Here is a 20785-nt window from a genome sequence, read left to right as displayed (position 1 = left end):
GGTCACACCAAGAGCCTTGTTACCGATGATGGCCCAAATATTTCCACTGCCAAAAACGCAAAAATAATTTGTGGGTTTTCCCTCAAATATAAAAGCCTTCTATATAGCAATATGTCATGACTTTAAATTTTGTAATTGGGAAGATGGTCATGTGATGTTTTGGGGTGCTCTCTGAAATTGATGGGCAGATTCTGTTGACTTATGTCCTGTAAAAACACTGATTTGTGGTAGGAAAGTATATAGAATGCTTTGTAGTGCATAAGGTTCTGATGCAGACTGTTTCTTGTTTATCATGTTCACGGGAAAACCTCTTTTATCAGCGCACTTCAATACTCTAAATACCCCCATATACATTCTCCCACAGTCAGTGGGATCAGTCGACCAGTGTAATGTCTAAATGGGCCTCCCAGCTCTACCTAGACAGATAATGGGAAAGAGAAGGAAGATAAGTCACCGCTGGCAGCGTCTCTTTCATAGAGAACACAGGAGCCGAGCACTTGTGAATGGTCGAGTTGGGTCTGTGGAACAAATGTCTTCAGACCGGAATGGGAAAAATTAACAGGCAGTCCAATAAATGTTCAAACAAAATGTGAGTAAATTCAATTTTACCACCCAAACTGACTTGAATACAGATGAATAATCTTTTCGGGTAACTTCACTTGCATATTCATTACCGTAAGTGTGGGTCTTGACAATTGCAATCCCACAATTGAATTTGTCAACTTTCCAACCCCACTGAAGACAGGCTGGGTCAGAAGAGCCTAAAGAAAGATGTTGGGTCCAGTAGTTCCACAGGAGATGTTTTAAAATATCTTGTGGTTCCAGAAGTTAATCAATTCACCAACACTGACATATGGTTGGGGCTGTTTATCACCCGATAAAATTTTCAAGTAAAATGCTTTAATTTTACTCACAAACGTACAATAATACAGGTTAGTAAATACCAAGCACCTGGCATGCCAGTCTCTTGCTCAACCCTGGGCTTCGCCTGTTGACTTCTCCAAGGACCAACTGAGTATGCACTGTACAAATAGCTCAGCCTTTATTTCAGGGCATTGAAACAAGATGCACCACATTGTAATCAATGGGGCCTTTCTGCTTTAGTTTGCATCAGTTATCTAACAGATTTGTTTGTCACCTGAGTTCTGTTTTTCTCTCTGGAACAACGAAACGGAACTCAAAAACACATCCGATAACTAAGCCAAACTCTGCTCTACACAGATGAGGAGCAAGCACCTTGAAATAGGTGTCTGTAGTCAATTTTCTGACTTGGCACATGACCAGGGGGTCATGTTGCGAGGCTTGCTAAAGCGCCAAACATTGACTTGTAGGGTCCTCTGTCCTATAGTATGTTCAGTATAGTTCTATGTGAACTAGTTAGCATACTTTCCCTTCCTGAGCCAAAACTTTGCTAAAAAGGTATTTGCACAAGGCCAATGAACTCAGAACTAGGATAGATCTATAATATGGTTGTATGCATGAAACGTTCTGTACTTTTTTATTGAATATAAGCCTAATAAAACCGTGTGGCTGGGTGTAATGTAAGCAAATATCTGTGATTTGATTTAAATCCCTGGTTCGTACTAACAAGACAAAGATTAATGGAATTCATTCAAATTCTGCACATTGCATACAAAGAATTATCTTGGGAGCCCCATACAGGTAATGTCAGTGGGTGGACAAGCGGCATGATTGCTTTTGATTAACTCAGCAATGCATGTTATTGACTGTTCATTGGCCTATCTTCACCTATGCGCGCTGCTTTTATTTCCTTTCCTTTTAATTTTTCTTTTTTCGGTCAATCACAGAAATCACATTGCATACTTTGTATTTGTTTCCCATAATTATCTTTGCTAGTACATGACAGAATACTCTTTTTATTTGCACTGTTGGATACTTGATGCGTATAATTCTTTATTATGTTTAAGAACTCTGAATCTTGTATACAAATTATTATACTATTTTTCTCTCATTCTTATTTCTAATCTCTGAGCTCCGGCAACAATTGTTTAAATCCCATTTTTGCTTTGTTTAGCCACGCTTCTCAAGACGTCATCTCATTTATTATTCATTTATGTTCAATTTTTTTTTAATACCCGGCAATATTTTATCCTACGTTTTTAAGATGACCTTTCATCTTCTGTCAAGGCGTAAAGTTCTCTTCAGTCTTTCTTCAATTATATATCATTAAAACAGATGTAACTCTTACAGATTAGGGACATCTTTGGCAATATGATTTTTTTTTTTTTTTTTTACTTAAAGGGAATCTGTCACCCTATTTTTTAGACTGTCAGCTGCCGGCACCGCCATCAGGGGCTTATCTACAGTATTCTGTAATGCTGTAGATAAGCCCCTGATGTAACCTGAAAGAGAAGAAAGACGAGTTATATTATACTCACCCAGGGGCGGTCCGGTCCGTCACCTCCCATCTTCTAATGGTGACGTCCTCTTCTTTGATCGAAGGTTGGGTGCGGGTAGGTACCTAGAGACCATGTCACAGATGTATGGAGGAGACAGGTTGTGGATGGCTTTGCATGTCATGGTTAGGGTTTGAATTGGAGCCTCTGGGCAATAGGAAGCCAGTGAAGGGCCTGGCATAGGGGGGAGACAGGTGGATTAGTCGGGCAGCAGAGTGTAGGATGGACTGGAGCCGTGCCTGAGTGCTAGAGGGGATGCCAGAGAGTAGGATGTTGCAGTAGTCGAGGCGGGAGATAAGAGCATGCACTAGTGTTTTTGTGGTTTCGTGGTTGAGGAATGAGCGGATCCGGGAAATATTTTTGAGTTTGAGGCGGCAGGAGGAGGCGAGGGCTTGGATATGTGGTTTGAAAGAGAGCGCAGAGTCGAGGATCACCCCAAGGCACCGAGCGTGCGGGACTGGGGAAAGAGAGCAGCCATTGACATTGATGGATAGGTTTGGTGGATGGGTAGAGTGAGATGGGGGAAAGATGATGAATTCTGTTTTGTCCATGTTCAGTTTGAGAAAGCGAGCAGAAAAGAAGGCTGAGATAGCAGACAGACATTGTGGGATTTCAGTCAGTAAGGAGGCGAGGTTGGGTCCAGATAGGTAGATCTGCGTGTCATCAGCGCAGAGGTGATACTGCAAACCGTGGGATTCTATGAGCTGTCCCAAGCCGAAGGTGTAGATGGAGAATAGTAGGGGTCCTAGGACAGAGCCTTGAGGAACACCGACAGACAGGGGGTGAGGTGAGGAGGTTGTATGTGAGAGGGAGACACTAAATGTTCGGTCTGCTACGTATGATGAGATCCAGGATAGGGCCAAGTCTGTGATGCCAAGAGATGAGTCTGTAGCAGGAGGGAATGGTCTACGGTGTCGAAGGCAGAGTGTTGTGAGTTCATTTTCTCCTTCACCGTCGATGTCTGATGAACTCCCTCTTCTGGTGAAGGAAGGTAGTGAGGTTGATTACCGAACACCTGATCTGGTAGATGACTGGGTAACAGGAAATTCTGACTGAATATAAGGCAGCCGACGCCCTTCTGAGTCGCTGGTGATTTCTCTGCTGGATTCTTGGAGACCAGTCTGATTCCTGCTTCCCAAAGATAAGTTTTTGTTCTGCTATTGAACTTCTTAGTTTTGTTTTGTTTACCTTGTTTTTTGGAGTTCAGCCATCCCCGGTCGGGGGTGTGCTGAGTTCCATTTTTGTCTCTGATCAGTTTGTCTCTTTGCTCTGTCTTCAGAATTTACCTGAGTGCTGATATAGTCTTTTTGAAGTCCTAACGACTTCAGGGCCTGTTTTTCCTATCAGACGGTTGGGACATTTTTGGTAGGGTTTTTTACGGATTGCAGACAGCAGCTTTTCTATCCTGTCCTTTTTAGTTAGCTTGGGCCCCATCGTTTGCTCAAACTATCTTTCTAGCTGTGTTAGTGTTTTCATCATGCTTCACCGTCATTATATGTTGGGGGCTGCCTATTGCTTTGGGGTCTGCTCTGGGGCAGTTTAGATTTCCCCTTTCTTTCTTTAGGCCTATTTAGTTCTCCGGCTGTGATCAAGGGGTCTAGGGCATCGTAGGAACCCCCCACAGCTACTGTTAGTTGTTGTGGATAGGATCAGGGGTCTGCAATCCGATAGCAACCAACCTCTCCGGTTTTCTGGACTTAGCTTGTATTTTTGTTTTTTCCTCCTTCGGTGACTCATTCATAACAGCAGAGGACAGGTCCAGGAGAAGGAGGACAGAGTCGTGCGTGTCGCTTGCTCTTGGTGGTTAGTAAGTCGTTAGTGACTTTAGTTAAGGCAGTTTAAGTTGAGTGATGCGGTCGAAAGCCAGATTGTAACCGGTCAAAGAGGGAACAGGAGGAGAGGTGGGAGGACAGTTCAAGGTATACATGCTGTTCCAGTAGTTTTGAGTCGTAAGGGAGAAGAGATATCGGGCGATAGTTAGACACAGAGGATGGGTCAAGGGAGGGCTTTTTAAGGATGGGTGTGATTGAGGCATGTTTGAAGGATGAGGGAAAGACACCATTTGTAAGTGAACGGTTGAAGAGGTGTGTTAGAGATGGGATGAAGACTGTGGCCAAGTTAGGGATGAGGTGAGACGGGAGTGGGTCGAGGGCACAAGTGGTGAGGTGTAATCTTGACAGAAGGGTGGAGACCTGATTTTCTGTCATGGTGGAGAAGCTGTTTTTTGCAGAACAGGGCTGAGTGGCTAAGAGGGGCATTGGGGGCTGCGGGCCAAAGTTTTGTCTGATCGTGTCGATCTTCTGCTTAAAGAAGGAGGCAAAGTCTTCAGCAGAAATGAGAGGAGGGGAAGGAGGTGCTGTGGGACGGAGTAGAGAATTGAAAGTGTTGAAGAGCTGTTTAGGGTTGTGAGACAGGGAGGAAATGAGAGATGCAAAGTAAGTTTGTTCTGCGGCAGAGAGCGTGGACTTAAAGCTGGCAAGGGACTGCTTTATGCGCTGAAGTCTCAAAGAATGAAGCGGATTAAAAAAAATAATAATAATTTCTCCAAAGGTATCTATATCCTTTCAACAGCAAACTGTTCCTAATTTCTAACAAGTCAAAAGCGTCCTACTGGATATTTTTACTTTATCATTGTGACTTAATTTTATTACTGTTTTTGTTTTGTTAGGTATTGTGGTAGCAGTGTGCGGTGTGACCTTGCTCTGTGTCCTATGTGGACTGGTGCTTCTGTCGTTTGGGGTGTCAGGAGTCCTGAGTGTCTGTTACTTGGCAGTATCTAGTATTATAAATTACATGCACAATTCCAGGTAAGCACATGCATTGAATACAATGTAATTTGCACTGCATAGCTATTGTACTGTGTATCTCTCAACATACACCCCAACGTAGAAGGTTAGGACAGAGGGACTCTTAGCAAAGTTTTTATTTTATGCTAAGTTATGCTAAGTCACTTCCCTAAATTTGCCCCATTAATTTTCACATAGTACAATACCACTTTGTTGTCCCAATACACACAGTATAATGCCCATCAAGCCCCGCTCACAGTATAACGCCTATACAGTCCCCCATCCATACAGCATAATGCCCACAGTTGCCCCTACATACTGTATGATGACCATACTGTGACCCCCACAGTATGATGCTTCCACGTTCCCCCCCACACAATTAGGTGTCTCCAAAGCCCCACAAACATGATGACCCCATACAGCGTCTTTATCATAGTATGATGCCCCCACACAGTATGATGCCTTCACAGCTACACACTCCCCTACACAGTATGATGCTCCCACAGCCCCTCCACACACAGTATGATGCCCCCACAGTCATCCTACACATAGTATGATGCCCTTATAGTAACCACATAGTATGATGCCCTCCTATTTCCTCCACACTCGGTATGCTGCCCCCAAATAGTATGAACAGCAGCATAGTATGATACATTCTCAGCTCCTCCACACTCAGTAAGATGCCTCTACAGTACCCACATAGTTTGAAGTCACCCACACACAGTATAATGCCCCCCAAAATCCCCAACCTCACTCATTATGAATCCCCTACAGCTACTCGCACAGTATGATGCTCTCATACACAATATAATGCAACCACAGGCCCAAATACAGTATACAGCCCTCCTTCACAATCCACCTACACAGTATGATACCCCCAATGGGCCACCACCACTTTCCACAGTTCCCCCACAGCCTCAGAACATGCACACATCAGAATAGCAAATCTTTATTACCATAAATACACTAAGTGAGGAGATGATCAAAAATTACTATCCGTTGGAGATGTGCTAAAGCGTCCACAAAAAGTAACATAAACCCACAAGTAAAGCATGAAAATCCATAAAATGTACTGAAACAATCTAATGCTGTTTTAGGTTTCTAGGCTTTTTACGGAATTATCTGTTTCTGCTTGGAAAGCCATAGACATGCCTATTTAAAGAAAATCCACCCTCTATCTCTTCAGGGGATTTCTCAAGTGCAAAAGTGATATAAAAACAATTCGGGCATGACCAGATTAAATCAACAGTTTGTTGTACGCTATTTGACTTTCTTTCTACCGTTTTTTAAAGTAGAATAAAATTGGTTTTGCAACGATGGTGTGCCTAGGAGCTTTTTCATAGATCAACACAATTCTAAGAAAACTAAATTGATGGTATTAGGGATGAATATACCCATACAAATAAGATTGGATACTTGCTCTTCAAAATTGATTTCTCTGGTAGACATAGTATTGGAGCGCCTGAGAGAGCAGACAGGTTACGACCACAAGCTAGTAATCATATTGTCATGTAAAATGGCGAGTATCTAATCTTCTTTTGCCAAAATAAATGATTGCACTTGTAAAAGAAGAAAGGATACTTGGGAAATATTAATTAGAAGAGCATGCTAATTAGCAATCTTTTTATAATTACTTTGAGTTTTGGGACCCTTATTATTTAGTGTCATGTAATTTAGGATGTATTATTTATTTTTTGAAGTTTTCTGTTTTAAATTTTTTGTTTTTTCCTCCCTCCCCCCCCCCCCAATATCATCTGTAGGGGGAGAGCCAAGAGGCCCCTACACATATAAGGCTGGCAGACAGTATTGGTGGCCTTTGGGGTGAGATTACAGTTCCCGGGATACGTCCTTAAATAACCACTAATCGGTGGCCATTTACTTGTTTGTTTAGAAGACAGGCGAACGCAAAGAGTGATCGTAATAAGCTGTTCTTTGCACATAGACTCTCGTTTTTCACGACAGTACAAGTTCTATTTACAGTGGGTACGGAAAGTATTCGGACCCCTTTAAATTTTTCACTCTTTGTTTCATTGCAGCCATTTGGTAAATTAAAAAAAAAGTTCATTTTTTTTCTCATTAATATACACTCCGCACCCCATCTTGACTGAAAAAAACAGAAATATAGAAATTTTTTGCAAATTTATGAAAAAAAGAAAAACTGAAACATCACATGGTCCTAAGTATTCAGACCCATTGCTCAGTATTGAGTAGAAGCACCTTTTGAGCTAGTACAGCCATGAGTCTTTTTGGGAATGATGCAACAAGTTTTTCACACCTGGATTTGGGGATCCTCTACAATTCTTCCTTGCAGATCCTCTCCAGTTCCGTCAGGTTGGATGGTGAACGTTGGTGGACAGCCATTTTCAGGTCTCTCCAGAAGTGAGAAGACCAGTCCATCACCTGGAGCGGTGCCCGGAGAAGCTGGCCAGGGGTAGTGTCTGAATAGTCCCATTTATGGCTGTAGTACCCTGTCAGATGTGCAAGCTATATTTTTTCTGGATTGCCAAAGCCATATACTATACCAGGCTCTAATTCATTGTGCCAATGGTTTGGGGAGCATGAATCAGCAGACAGGTTCCCTTTAAGCAGAAGTAATGGTAGCTTCAAGAATAGACCCTAAAGGGAAACAGTTTTTGTTATGTTATTTGAGGGCAGCATGAGGTAAGGGCTGAAATACTGGATTCAGGGATATGTCCCTTATTAGGCTGTGTGATGTAGTTTCAATACTTTGAGTGTATTATCAGCAGGAAATTCATAGTGTTCAGGTGACACCTGGTCTGACCACACCCCCAGCAATGATTAGCAGCTCACTGTCAATAGACAATGTGCTTAAAAGCTGTGGTGTAGGCAGGGTTTGCTTTCTGAGCTCTGTTACATGTACATAAGAGAAAACTCTGATTTTGCCACAATTGCTATAACCAGTAAACTAAGTTTACTCGTTGCTCTGCTGCTCTCAGATAAAGTAGTAAAATCTGGTGACAGATTCTCTTTAAACAGCCAATTTCCACTGTGATTCTTTTTTTTTTTTTCATCTCCCTTTACTACCCAAGATTGGAGCCAGCTGATGTGTGTCCTAGATAACACTTCATTATCACCTACACCTTGTCCGTGCAAATAGCCCCTCTCTGAGAGGCACTAGGAGAGATGAATGTGCTGCTGTCTATTGCCAGTTGCGGTTATATATTAAGAGATATTATATATTTGGGTTTGTATGACCCAGAAAATAGTGTCCTATATGAGCGTTTCTGTGCTTTATATAGACCCCAACTACTCCAATCAGTTTATTGTCTTTAGTATCTAAATTCACAAGAAAGATGGTCCTTATGCACGGTATCTATTCTTCGTTTTTGTGATTTTCCTTAATTCAATTTTCTTTTTGTCGCTAACATATAAAACAGGTAATTTAAGGAGTACTCGTATAGTAAAGAGCCGAACCACATGCTTAAAGCATACCCATCCTTTCACACAGAACATGTAGAAAAGGTTATCCTGCTGCCTGATCACCAATCAGTTAAAGGGAATCTGTCCCAGGATTTTGCTACCTCACCTGAGAGCAACATAATGTTTGAAAAGAGACCCTGATTCCAACGATGTATCACTTAGCTTATTGAGTGCAGCAGTTGTGACACAATAAGAGCTTTTAGATTTAGAATGAAGCAGAGCTGAGAAAGCTAACCCCGCCCACAACAGGCTCTCGGTGTGCTAAAACTATTATTACAACTACTACGTATTAGGATAGGATCTTGGAGATGAGAAAACCTCTTTAATTCTGCTCAGTAATTAGTGATACAAAATTAATTAAATGATAATTACAATTGTAGTTAATATTAATTTTGAGCGGCATTAATTTCAGCCTATTGGTTCGTCCTTCACAATATTCACCGTCTCTCATGTGTCCCTTTGGGAAAATGAATGACCCACCTCTGAACTAAGTTGTCTAAGATTACCCTGGTATTTAAATGACTTGCATACTTTAGTGTCTTGCCAGAATTTGAAAGCCATTCAAGAGCAACTTCATTTACTGGGGATTCAACTCTAGAAGTTAATTTGGGGTCACAATATGTGCAGTTTTAGATTTTTAGGTCAGAAAATGACAACCGTGTTCTGCTTTATATCAGTCACTTCCCTGATCCTCTTGTCCTGCATTTTTCAGCAGGGATTAATAATAAACTTCTCCCAAATGTAAGAAGAATACACTCAAAATTCTTGCGCAATCCAGAGATATCATTTGACTGAAATCCAAAATTAAATACATTTTTAACGTTTTTCTTTAGGAATATTTCTATAACATCAATTGTGTCTAACACTGCTCTGTAAGAAATACCGCGCTCTATACGGACTGATCATGTTTAAATCCTTAAAAAGTTGGAAAAGTCCTTTTTTAATCAATTGTTTTTCACACTTGAAATACAGTCTGCCCAGATGTGAGAATGAACCATAAGCAAATTGTTTTTTTAATCACATATACTGTATCTATATAGATATGTATAGAGGTGTGTGTGTATGTATATATATTCTAAGAAATAAAGCGCAAATGGATGTGTGTATTGGGCTTTATTCTGAGATCTATATGGTGTGGAAGGTCAGCTCACTTAGCTGCTCCTTGAAGTAGATGTGAGGGACGGACAGGGCTGTAGTCATGGCCACTAACATCTGCAATGGTGTGCCCTGTCCTCCCATCTCATAAACACGCTGCCCATCACTCCGCATACCTGCAGCACCTTTCACACCTCCATCAGGGTCCTCTGTACCTTTCTGGAGGACTTCAGGATCCACTTAAGAAATAATGGAGTCACAGTCCAGTTCTACTTTAAACGGAGCAACTTTACGGAGACTTGTACGCAGCATATTCATGTTCTTTCCAGCATCATCATCATCCGGGTTCACAGCATACAACTCCTCTTCTGTCCATCTCCTTCTCTCTCTGTCACGAAGCCTGCTTCCGGGGCGGACCATGCCGAATGGTCCCACAGGATCTTCAGTGCCCAACCACACTCCAGTCAGGTGTTCCCTCAGCCGTTTTGCCCCGGCTTTGAATTAATCAGCCCACGAGAAAGGCTACCACATGTTGGGTGCTGTGCCCGTACTGCCTAGTTTTCACCAGCAACTGCAGACCCACTTTAACTGCACTGCCAGCATTGTGATGATCCCGGTCACAAATATACGCTGGGTTCTGTGCTTGCCAAACGTTACGTGACCTGGTGTTGCCCAGGAGTAGACAGCCTTCCTGAGCTAATGGGCTCCCTCACCCTGGCTGACTTCTATCAGGGAATATCCTACACCTTATCCCACTGTGCCCCTCCTATGTTAACCATTTCTATACTATGTACTACAATTCCCCCATCTAGTGGCCCATCTGAGGCAATGCTCCCCTTTTACATTGTACCCCATCTAGTGGCCGACCCGGGGTAATACTTTCCCTAAGTATAACATGCATATTATACACCATTTACATAAGACTTCTTACAAGGATTACACAATAGCAGTAATATTAAATATGCACATCATAGCAGCATGGCAAATATGCTTAAAGGGGTTGGGGAAAAGGTGCTACATTTATTACAACCCCTTAGGCTAGGTTCACATTGGCGTATGTAGGATCTGCGGAGGGCTGCAGACTTCCTCCATGAAGCTCCGCCCCTGCTGCACCTCCACTAGTCAGCTCCGCCTACGTCCACATACTTCTGAGTGCAGCCTGCATACCTTATCTTTAACATTGGGTACGCAGGTAGTGCGGATGCCTCCGCATGCGTCGAATGCAAAATGTTGGAATTTGATGCGGTTGCCGCATCGTCAAAACGACGCATGTGGAGGTATCTGCATACATCCGCACGACCTGCGTACCCAATGTTAAAGATTGGGTAAGCAGGCCATATGCGGACGTAGGCGGAGCTGACCGGAGGAGGCGTGGCAGGGGGTGGAGCTTCACGGAGGGTGTCCGCAGCTCCTCCATACGCAAATGTGAACTTAGCCTTACATAGACACAGACACGCAAGGGGTTAAAGTCTCTGGGTGGTTTATTGCATCATAAACCAAAAAGCCCAAAATGGTAACAGAAAAAACAGCATGTCCAGCTCAAAAGAAAATGAACAGTTCATACACAGTCCTGCCCAGTACTTCTGGGACAACACATATGGCAGCTCTCTCAGGAGCTTCGGTATGGAGACTTCCTTGCCTCCACACAACACAGACAGAGGAAAAAATATTGGCTGGACATGTATTTCCCCAGCCACACACTTGATGTGGAGATATGGTGAGTAGGCGTCCCGACCATCTCTTTACCTACTCACCTAAAAACCCGCCATAAACATGGCCGCTTAACTCCTTCAGCACATAGCATGCTGAAAAGAAACTTATTGGTTTCTAGATCACGGAGGAAAGCAATCTGTGTGACACTTATCTCCCCTCACATACTGTGCCAGTGATCCTGTCACAATGGGGAAAACCGTGGGTGAAATGGCTAAAGATTTCACATTTTATTTTGCCTTATCCCCATGTTATTCCTCTATAATCTCCATCATTTCACACTAATCCCTTTTGTATATACATTAGATGTCTTACAGGTGCGGCCCCCAACCTCTATACCGCATCCAGGCAAAATGCATTGCCTTAGAGATTCATTTGTAGCGGGAGGCCAATTGGCATTAATATGATATTAATTTGTCAAAGGTCCTCGCGGTGTGAGGCTTTATAGAACAGAGGGGAGCTGTGGACCTGCGCTTGGTAGCGTAGCATATTCTTATAGTAGGTAGCCCTGTATTCTAGGGAAAAAAAATGTCTTGCAGAATAAATCCTCTAAACTCTATTTACTTTCCCCCGGCGGGAGACCTTTGTCACATTCTGTGGAAATATTAGCTTCGCCCGAACAATCTTGCTTGTCGTAGGCATCACAGTGTGAAGCCGGCCATATCTGTTCACTAAAAGTGCCTGCTTATTACTGACATTCAGAGCTCGTATTAGAAGAAGAAGAAACTGTGAAATTATAAAAGAAAAATAGAGTTCACTAAATGTTAATTGACTAATAATATTAATTTCTTGCTCGTGGCATTTATACATTTTCTATATCATTATAATTATCTTAAAGGGATTGTCTATTTTGCTAAATCTTTTTTTTTTTTTTTTTTAAATTCTAATTTGAAGTGGGTTTTGATTTGGTGCTGGGACTCCGAAGAGGTCATCAGCAATCTGTGGCGAAATTCAGCCGCAAGTGTATAATTTCCATGCAGCTCCACTGCACGAATAATGCAACGACGAGTTGTTAAAGGGAATTTGTCACTAGGATCAACTCTCTTAAGCCGTCTATATGGGCATGTAGGTCATAGAAGGTTAAATAAAATTATACCATGATATCGGTGATTAGAACTTATTCCAGAGAAATCCACATTTTCCCAATATGTTAAAGAGCTGCTAAGATCTATGGGCCAGACATAGATCTCTGAGAATCTGCCTCCTGACATTATTGTAAATAAAAGGAGGGGTTACCTGTGTAAGACACACAGATCAGAAGAGCAGACTGTCAGTCATTACATGTCTCACAAGGGTAGCACCTACTTTTACTTATAATTAGCCCTGGAGGCAGATTCTCAGGGAGATCTATGTGCCACCCATCGATCTTAACTCATTTACATATAAGAAAAACATAGATTTCTCTGGACTAAGACATCGGATCGCAGATATCAAGGTATCATTTTATTCATCTTCCCATGAGCTACATGCCCATATAGAAGCTAAGGAGGGTTGATTCTACTGTCAGATTCCCTTTAAAAGGGTTTTCCTTTGTTCATGCTTCAGGCCACATTGCGTCCGAGCCTCCTGGCTTTATGCGTGCTGGTTTGTAGCATGCTCCCTTGACAGTTCAGATCAGTGTCATTGACATGCCGCTTGCGTGAATTGCATTCTCTCATGCTAAAAGCAAAAGCAGCTTTACAGCCTCTGCAGCTTCATAAAAGTGCAGTGGTACGGAAGCTTCAGCGCAGTGCTTACAAGAGAAAATAACCCTTTAAAGTGAGCCTGTCAGCAGGATTTATCACTATAAAGGTATGGCCACTGATTAAATTGATATCTTTGTTGAAGGAATCCAATCAGTGGTTCTTTAAGCTAAACTATTTATTTGATCTTCTTTCATTTAGACTGTTATCCAGGACACCAGACCAGACTGATCCTGGCTCACAAGCTGGAGACCCACAAGCAGGCAGGAAAGTTTCAGAGGACGGCGGTCACATTGACTAGAAGATGCATTACTACTGCAATCGGGGCTCTACTAATAGACTGTTACAGTAATTTGTTTACATAATCACATAAGCATTTTGGTTTTCTTTTGTGTTACATTTAACTCATCACATTTACTTTATATCATAAATCACTTTTTAGGGTGCTCTCACATGAGACGCTTCCGCTCTGTAGAGAATTTTGCATTGTCAAGAGGGAAACCTGCAGCATAGATTGGCGTGCCGCCGATTAGCGGCCATCTCCGGTCAGTGTAAAATGCAGATACTCTGTCAAACTGTGAGGGAGATTTCTTAAAATCTCATAATATGCTCCCAATGTGAACATAGCCTAAAGCCCACTCACTACAACTAGTGATGAGCGCAAGGGCTCGTTACTCGACTTTGCCTAGGGTGCTCGGGTATGCACCGAGTATCGCTGGTGGTTGAGTGACATGTTTAAGTCCTCGTGACTGCATGTTAGACAACCACAAAACATGCGGGGGTTACCCGTGCATGTCAGGCAAACCCCTCATATTTCATGGCTGTGTAACAGCCGTGAAACATGCAGTCGAGGGGACTCGGACATGTCATTCGAGCACCTGCAATACTTGGTGCATACCCGAGCATCCTAGGCAAATTCGCATAGCGAGCTCTTGTGATCGTCACAAATAAACATGAAACCTGATGTTCTTGTATAAAATCAACACGCCGTGTGTGTAATGTAGACTTGCGTTTAAAGGGGTTTCTCCGCCCTTTTATTAAAGTTGAAATAGCCAGGCTATCCTTTATAAAAGAAATCCTAATGACCCCCAGATTGTGCAGCAGCTGAACTGGAAGTGATGATGTCGCCATTGGCTGCAGGGTCAGGTGACTGGCAATCGGTTTTCTCAGGGGACAGGTCACTGGTGGTCTTGTTATGATCACTTCTGGACTGGTAGAGCTAAATCAAGGGGCGATTAAATATGGGATAATTTTTTTCCTTACATAAGGGTGACTTCCATATATAAAATTTAATCGACGAGACGAAAACCTTTCAGCGCCACTTCATCTTTTTCATGTTTGATAAAAGCTTTGAATGGTCATAAAATAAACATTGTGTACAATGTTTTTCTGCACTGCTTGTCATTATTTTTATTATTTTTTGTAGTAGTTGCCCTCATCATCTCCTGCCTCAACTACTGCAACCTCCTGCTCTGTGGCCTCCCCTTTAACACTCTTGCACCCCCCGATCTATCCTAAACTCTGCTGCTTGACCAATCCACCTGTCCCCTCGCTATTCCCTAGCCTTTCTTCTGTCAATCCCTTCACCGGCTCCCCGTTGCCCAGAGACTCCAGTTCAAAACCCTAACCATGACATACAAAGCCATCTACAACCTGTCTCCTCCATACATCTGTGACCTCGTCTCTCGGTACTTACCTGCATGCAACCTCTGATCCTCACAAGATCTCCTTTTCTACGCCCCTCTTATCTCCTCTTCCCACAATCGCATACAAAGATTTCTCCCACGTATCCCCCCTACTCTGGATCTCTCTACCACAACATATCAGACTCTAGCCGACCTTGGAGACCTTCAAAAGGAACCTGAAGACCAACCTCTTCCGACAAGCCTACAACCTACTGTAACCACCAAACCGCTGCACGACCAGCTCTACCTTCGCCTACTGTATCCTCACCCATTGCCTGTAGACTGTGAGCCCTCGCGGGCAGGGTCCTCTCTCCTCCTGTACCAGTCGGTGACTCATTTTGTTCAAGATTATTTTTTATGTATATTCCCTTTCAAGTGTAAACCACACGGAAATGGCAATGTCGGGTATAGGTACATTAGTAGCGGGAGGAAACACAAGGAGTTCAGTCTTTGACAGGTTCAGTTTCAGATATAGTGAGGACATGATGTTAGACACAGCGTTTAGACAATCGCTGGTGTTTTCTAGAAAGGCTGGCGTGATGTCAGGAGAAGAAGCATATAATTGGGTGTGAAAAGCATAGAGATGGTACTGGAAACCAAATCTACTGATTGTTTGACCAACAGGGGCAGTGTACAAAGAGAAGAGGAGGGGACCTAGCATTGACCCTTGAGGAACCCCAACAGTAAGGGGAAGATGAGAGGAGGAGGAACCAGCAAAAGATACAGTAAAGGAGCGGTCAGAGAGATAGGAGGAGAACCAGGAGAGAACGGTGTCCTTGAGGCCAATGGAACGGAGCATAGTGAGGAGGAGCTGATGATCCACAGTGTCGAATGCTGCAGAGAGATCCAAGAGAATTAGCATGGAGTAATGACCATTTGATTTAGCTGTTAGTAGATCATTACAAACTTTAGTGAGGGCAGTTTCAGTAGAGTGTAAAGAGCAGAAACCGGATTGGAGGGGGTCGAGAAGAGAGTTATCAAAGAGATAGCGGATAAGATGGGAGTGGACCAGGCATTCCAGGAGTTTAGACATGAAGGGAAGATTAGAGACAGGTCTATAGTTAGCGGCCCAGTTTTGGTCGAGGGATGGTTTCTTAAGTAGTGGATGTATGATGGCATGCTTAAATGAGGAGGGAAAGATACCAAAAGAGGGAGAGAGGTTAAATATTTTAGTTAGATGAGGGGTGACAGCAGGGGAAAGGGACTGGAGTAGATGTGACAGAAATGGGTCACTGGTGCAAGTGGTTGGGCGAGAAGATGCAAGGAGCCTGATTACTTCTTCTGTGACTGGTTCAAAATCAGAGAGGGAGCTAGATGCAGTGGGGGAGGGAGGACAGTGCATGGTATGAGGTGATTGGGAGATAATTTCCTGTCGGATCTGGTCAATTTTTTCTTTGAAGTAATTCGCCAGATCGCAGGTCGAAGCTCCGTGGTTGGGGCCTGTACTCTTTGGTTGAGTAGAGAATGAAAAGTGTCAAAGAGACGTTTCGGGTTATTGGACAGTGAGGTGATGAGGGTGTTCAAATAGGTTTGTTTTGAGAGGTGAAGGGCAGTGTTGTATGTTCTAAGCATAAACTTATAATGGATGAAATCTTCGTGTAGATTGGATTTTCTCCACAGACGTTCGGCGCACCTGGAGCTCCGCTGCAGGAAACGTGTTTGCAGGGTGTGCCAGGGTTGTCGCTGTCTGTGTTGTGGTGTTCTATGTATAGGAGGTTCAAATTCATCCAGGGCACTTTGAAGTGTTTCATTGTAATGCTTCAATGCAGAATCAGGACATGAGAGGGAGGAGATACGGGCCAATAAAGACTGCAAGTTCTTCATAAGTTTCTGGGTGTTAATGGCCTGTATGTTTCTATAAGTATGGACAGTGGGGGTGACCTGAGTGACCTGGCAGTTTTTGATAGAGAATGAAAGAAGATTGTGGTCAGAGAGCGGGAGAGGGGAGTTTCCAAAATCATCCACTGCAGAAAGCCGAGAGAAGACCAAGTCGAAGGAGTTTCCGTCTTCATGCGTTGGAGAATTAGTAAGCTGCGAAAGGCCAAACGAGGAGGTTAGAGATAAAAGGTGAGTAGCAGATGGGGAAAGGGGAAGAGCAATGGGGATGTTGAAATCACTCATGATGATGAGGGTAGGGATGTCACAGGAGAGAAAATATGGAAGCCAAGTGGCAAAATGATCCAGGAAGTGATGGGAGGGGCCGGGAGGACGATATACCACCGCCACTCGCATGGAGAAGGGGGTGTAGAGTCTGACGGCATGGACCTCAAAAATAGGGAAGACAAGTTAGGGTATTTTGGTGATAAGAGCAGACCAACGCCTCCACCTGCTCTATTGTCTGATCTTGGGGTATGAGAGAAGTGTAGTCCACCATATGAAAGAGCAGCAGTGGTAGTGTCTGACTGCTGGATCCAGGTTTCAGTAAGAGGCAGAAGGTTAAGGGTACGTGCACACGCTGCGGATTAATCCGCAGGGATTTTGCAAAAACCGCAGATAATCCGCAGGTCCAAAGACCTGCGGATTATCTGCGGTTTTGCCTGCGGTTTGGTCCTGCGGATTCACTATCTCCACAATGGTGGAGATAGGAACCCGCAGCGGTTTCCGCAGAAAGAATTGACATGCAATTCTTTCTGCGGATTCAAAACCGCAGCAAATCCGCGCGGATTTTTCCGCAGCGTCGGCACAGCGGTTTTTTTTTACCATTCATTTGAATAGTACTGTACACCGCAGCTAAAGCTGCTGCGGGTCCGCAGCGGCCAAAACCGCTGCGGAAACGCAGCGGAATCCGCAGCGTGTGCACACAGCCTAAGAGAATTAGAAAGGAAGAAGTCATGAATGAAGTAGAGTTTGTTACACACTGAGCGAGAATTCCAAAGGGCACAATTAAGGGAGACAGATGTCATGCAGGGAATATTAATAAGATTAGAGGGGTTTCTGAGTGTAGCAGTTGGGCGGTTTGACTTTCTATAACATGGGGGACCAGGGTTGGGAGCAATGTCTCCTGCGACTAGGAGAAGGAGGATAGAGTGAACAGATGGTTAAGTGATTTGTGAGAGCGCCTCTGATGTTGAATGGTGGGACTGAATGGATCTGTGCAATTTAACAATGTGAAAAGAGTGTGAGTGCTATACATAGGAGAGGAAAGGAGTGAGGGGCAGATATGGATGAAGTGCAGAGAGTTAATGCCAGGGCGGTGGATGTGTGTGAATGCAGCTGCCAGGATATAAATTATACAAATGCATATGGTAAATATTTACAAATGACAGAAAAAACTGACGGCACATCTAGAACTAGTCTGAATAGGTGCATACCAAAAAACACCTTACATATCAAGTAAAGAAATGGTTGCACTCAATTGCATTAAGGCATGTCAAATATGAAATATATGAAGTACGAATAGCATAATGGCTTTTGTAATCTAGAAAAAACATATGAGATACTTAGCACAAAATTTGGCCAAAAGATGAGCCCATTCACCAACGTCAAGGTGATCTCATTGAACGGGTCCCTATTATAACTGCCTAGTGTGAACTAACCTCTGGCTAATAACATGGTAAAGCCTGTATTTATAGGGAGATAGGAACCAAAATGTGATTGGATGTAATTAAAATCACAGAGATCACCTTGACGTTGGTGAATGGGCTCACATCTTCTGGCCAAATTTTGTACTAAGTATCTCACATGTTTTTTCTAGATTACAAAAGCCATTATGCTGTTCGTACTTCATATATTTCATATTTGATATGCCTTAATGCAATTGAGTGCAACCATTTCTTTATTTGATATGTAAGCTGTTTTTTGGTATGCACCTATTCAGACTAGTTCTAGATGTGTCGTCAGTTTTTTCTGTCATTTGTATGTTAGCTTTCTGACTGAGCACTCCGCCCTTCATCAAGCTGTGATTTTAGATTACAAAAGCCATTATGCTCTTCGTACTTCATATATTTCATATTTGATATGCCTTAACGCAATTGAGTGCAACCATTTCTTTATTTGATATGTAATATGGTAAATAGTTGGTGCAATACAGATGAACACGGAATAGATGTATATAAATGTCTTACCTGTTATGATTGGGTCACCTAGGAGGAAAACAAAACCAAGCTAAGTCACAGAAAACCAGAGAGGTTGGTAACTACGCGGATTGCAGACCCCTGATCCTAACCACACAACTAACAGCAGCCGTGGAGCGTACCTACGATGATTCTAGATGCCTCGTCACAGCCGGAGGACTAAATAAGCCTAAAGCAAGAAAAGGGGAAATCTAAACTGCCCCAGAGCAGGCCCCAAAGGAATAGACAGCCCCCACACATGTATTGATGGTGAAACAAGATGAAAGCACAAACACAGGAAAATAGGCTGAGCAAACGATGGGGCCCACACTAACTAGAAAGGACAGAAAAGGAAAGATACTGTCTGCAATCACGCCAAAAAACGCTGCAAAAAATGTCCATCACTTCTGATAGCAAAAAAAACCCTGAAGTCACTAGACTTCACCACTATATCAGCACTCTGGCATATTCTGAGAACCGAGCAAAAAGAGGCCAATCTAATAAGGGACAAAAAGCAAACTGGCACATACAGGAACATAAGAGTGGAAATTCAGCACAGCCCCAGCCGGGGCTGGCTGACCACTCAAAAACTGAATAGACAAAACCAAATCAAATGTGAAAATTAGCAGAGAAAACATAGCTTGAGAAGACAGGAACTGAACTGGAAACCAAGACCTCAGGAGGCAGGAAAAAGCCACCAGCATGGGAATAGGGAGTTGTGTTATGAATGAGTCACCGAGGAGGAAAAAACAAAAAGCAAGCTAAGCCCAGAAAACCGGAGAGGTTGGTAACTAGCGGATTGCAGACCCCTGATCCTATCCACAACAAATAGCAGTAGCCGTGGAGCGTGCCTACGGTGGTCCTAGACGCCTCGTCACGGCCGGAGAACTGAATATGCCTAAAGAAAGAAAGGGAAAATCTAAACTGCCCCAGAGCAGACCCCAAAGCAATAGACAGCCCCCAACATGTATTGTCGGTGAAACAAGATAAAAACACAGACACAGGTAGAAAGATAGGCTGAGCAAACGATGGGGCCCTCGCTAACTAGAAAGGACAGGAAAGAAAAGCTGCTGTCTGCAATCACGCAAAAAACCCTGCCAAAAAGAATGTCCAACACTACATGGATCATAAAGCACTTTGAAAAGTTTCATGACCTCACAACATAAGGGGACAAGCAGAGTAAGTTGAAATAACTATATACCAGATATAAGCTTGCATAGTTGAAAACACATATGTAGCATTCAGGATTAACTGCTTGCTGACATTGAATGGAGTGGAGACGCACATGAGTTGATTCAGAGCAGAGATTGAAAAAGCTGGTTACCAGATATAAGCTTGCATAGTTGAAATCACATATGTAGCATTCAGGATTAACTGCTTGCTGACATTGAATGGAGCGGAGAAATACAGGAGTTAATTCAGAGCAGAGATTGAAAAAGTTGGTTACCTGTATGAAGAGAATAGAGATGCGTGTCACATTCATCCATGTTATAACTGCCTCATACTTTGATTAAATGTACTTTGATTAAATGTGCATAAATGCCTCCTGCATAAAAGATATTGGCTCCTTTACTTCCCTAGACCACCAGGAAAGCTGATAATATCCTTTTCACACCCTTTTTATTGTCCTAAATCACTAGACATGTTACCATAAATGCCCGTACTATCCTAGACCATGGTGGATGACGACATTAAACCTTTAGCTCTCCTCTCTTTAATTCTATTGTAATCAATGTGAACTGCTACTTAATTTAGAAATATATTTACAATTATTTTTCTTTTGGTTATTTTGTATCATTTTTTTCTATTTCTGGACAACCCTTTTAAGTCGCCAAATGTATAAAACCACTTCCTTGCCTTACGCAATGCTTAACCTGAAGTCCGGAGAAAAATATGCTGAGCCCTGGGTGCTACAAG

General features: G+C 43.0%; 1 protein-coding gene across 4 annotated transcripts in view; it reads left to right on the top strand.

The window, feature by feature from the left end:
- The window catches only part of LDAF1 (lipid droplet assembly factor 1), a 63768-nt gene extending 49251 nt beyond the window's left edge, over nt 1-14517 (top strand). For all 4 annotated transcript variants that reach the window (XM_073543027.1, XM_073543026.1, XM_073543025.1 and 1 more), the window contains 2 exons: nt 5086-5224; nt 13333-14517. In XM_073543027.1, the coding sequence (XP_073399128.1) occupies nt 5086-5224; nt 13333-13432 (239 nt within the window). In that variant the 3' untranslated portion in view covers nt 13433-14517. The remainder of the gene's footprint in view (nt 1-5085; nt 5225-13332) is intronic.
- The last annotated feature ends 6268 nt before the right edge of the window (nt 14518-20785 follow it).

The sequence above is a fragment of the Dendrobates tinctorius genome, unplaced genomic scaffold (genome assembly GCF_039654945.1).
Source record: "Dendrobates tinctorius isolate UK_male_01 unplaced genomic scaffold, ASM3965494v1 ptg000129l, whole genome shotgun sequence".
NCBI classification, from domain to species: Eukaryota; Metazoa; Chordata; class Amphibia; order Anura; family Dendrobatidae; genus Dendrobates; species Dendrobates tinctorius.
The sequence above is the reverse complement of the archived record's forward strand: the minus strand, read 5'-3'. Positions and strand labels throughout refer to the sequence as shown.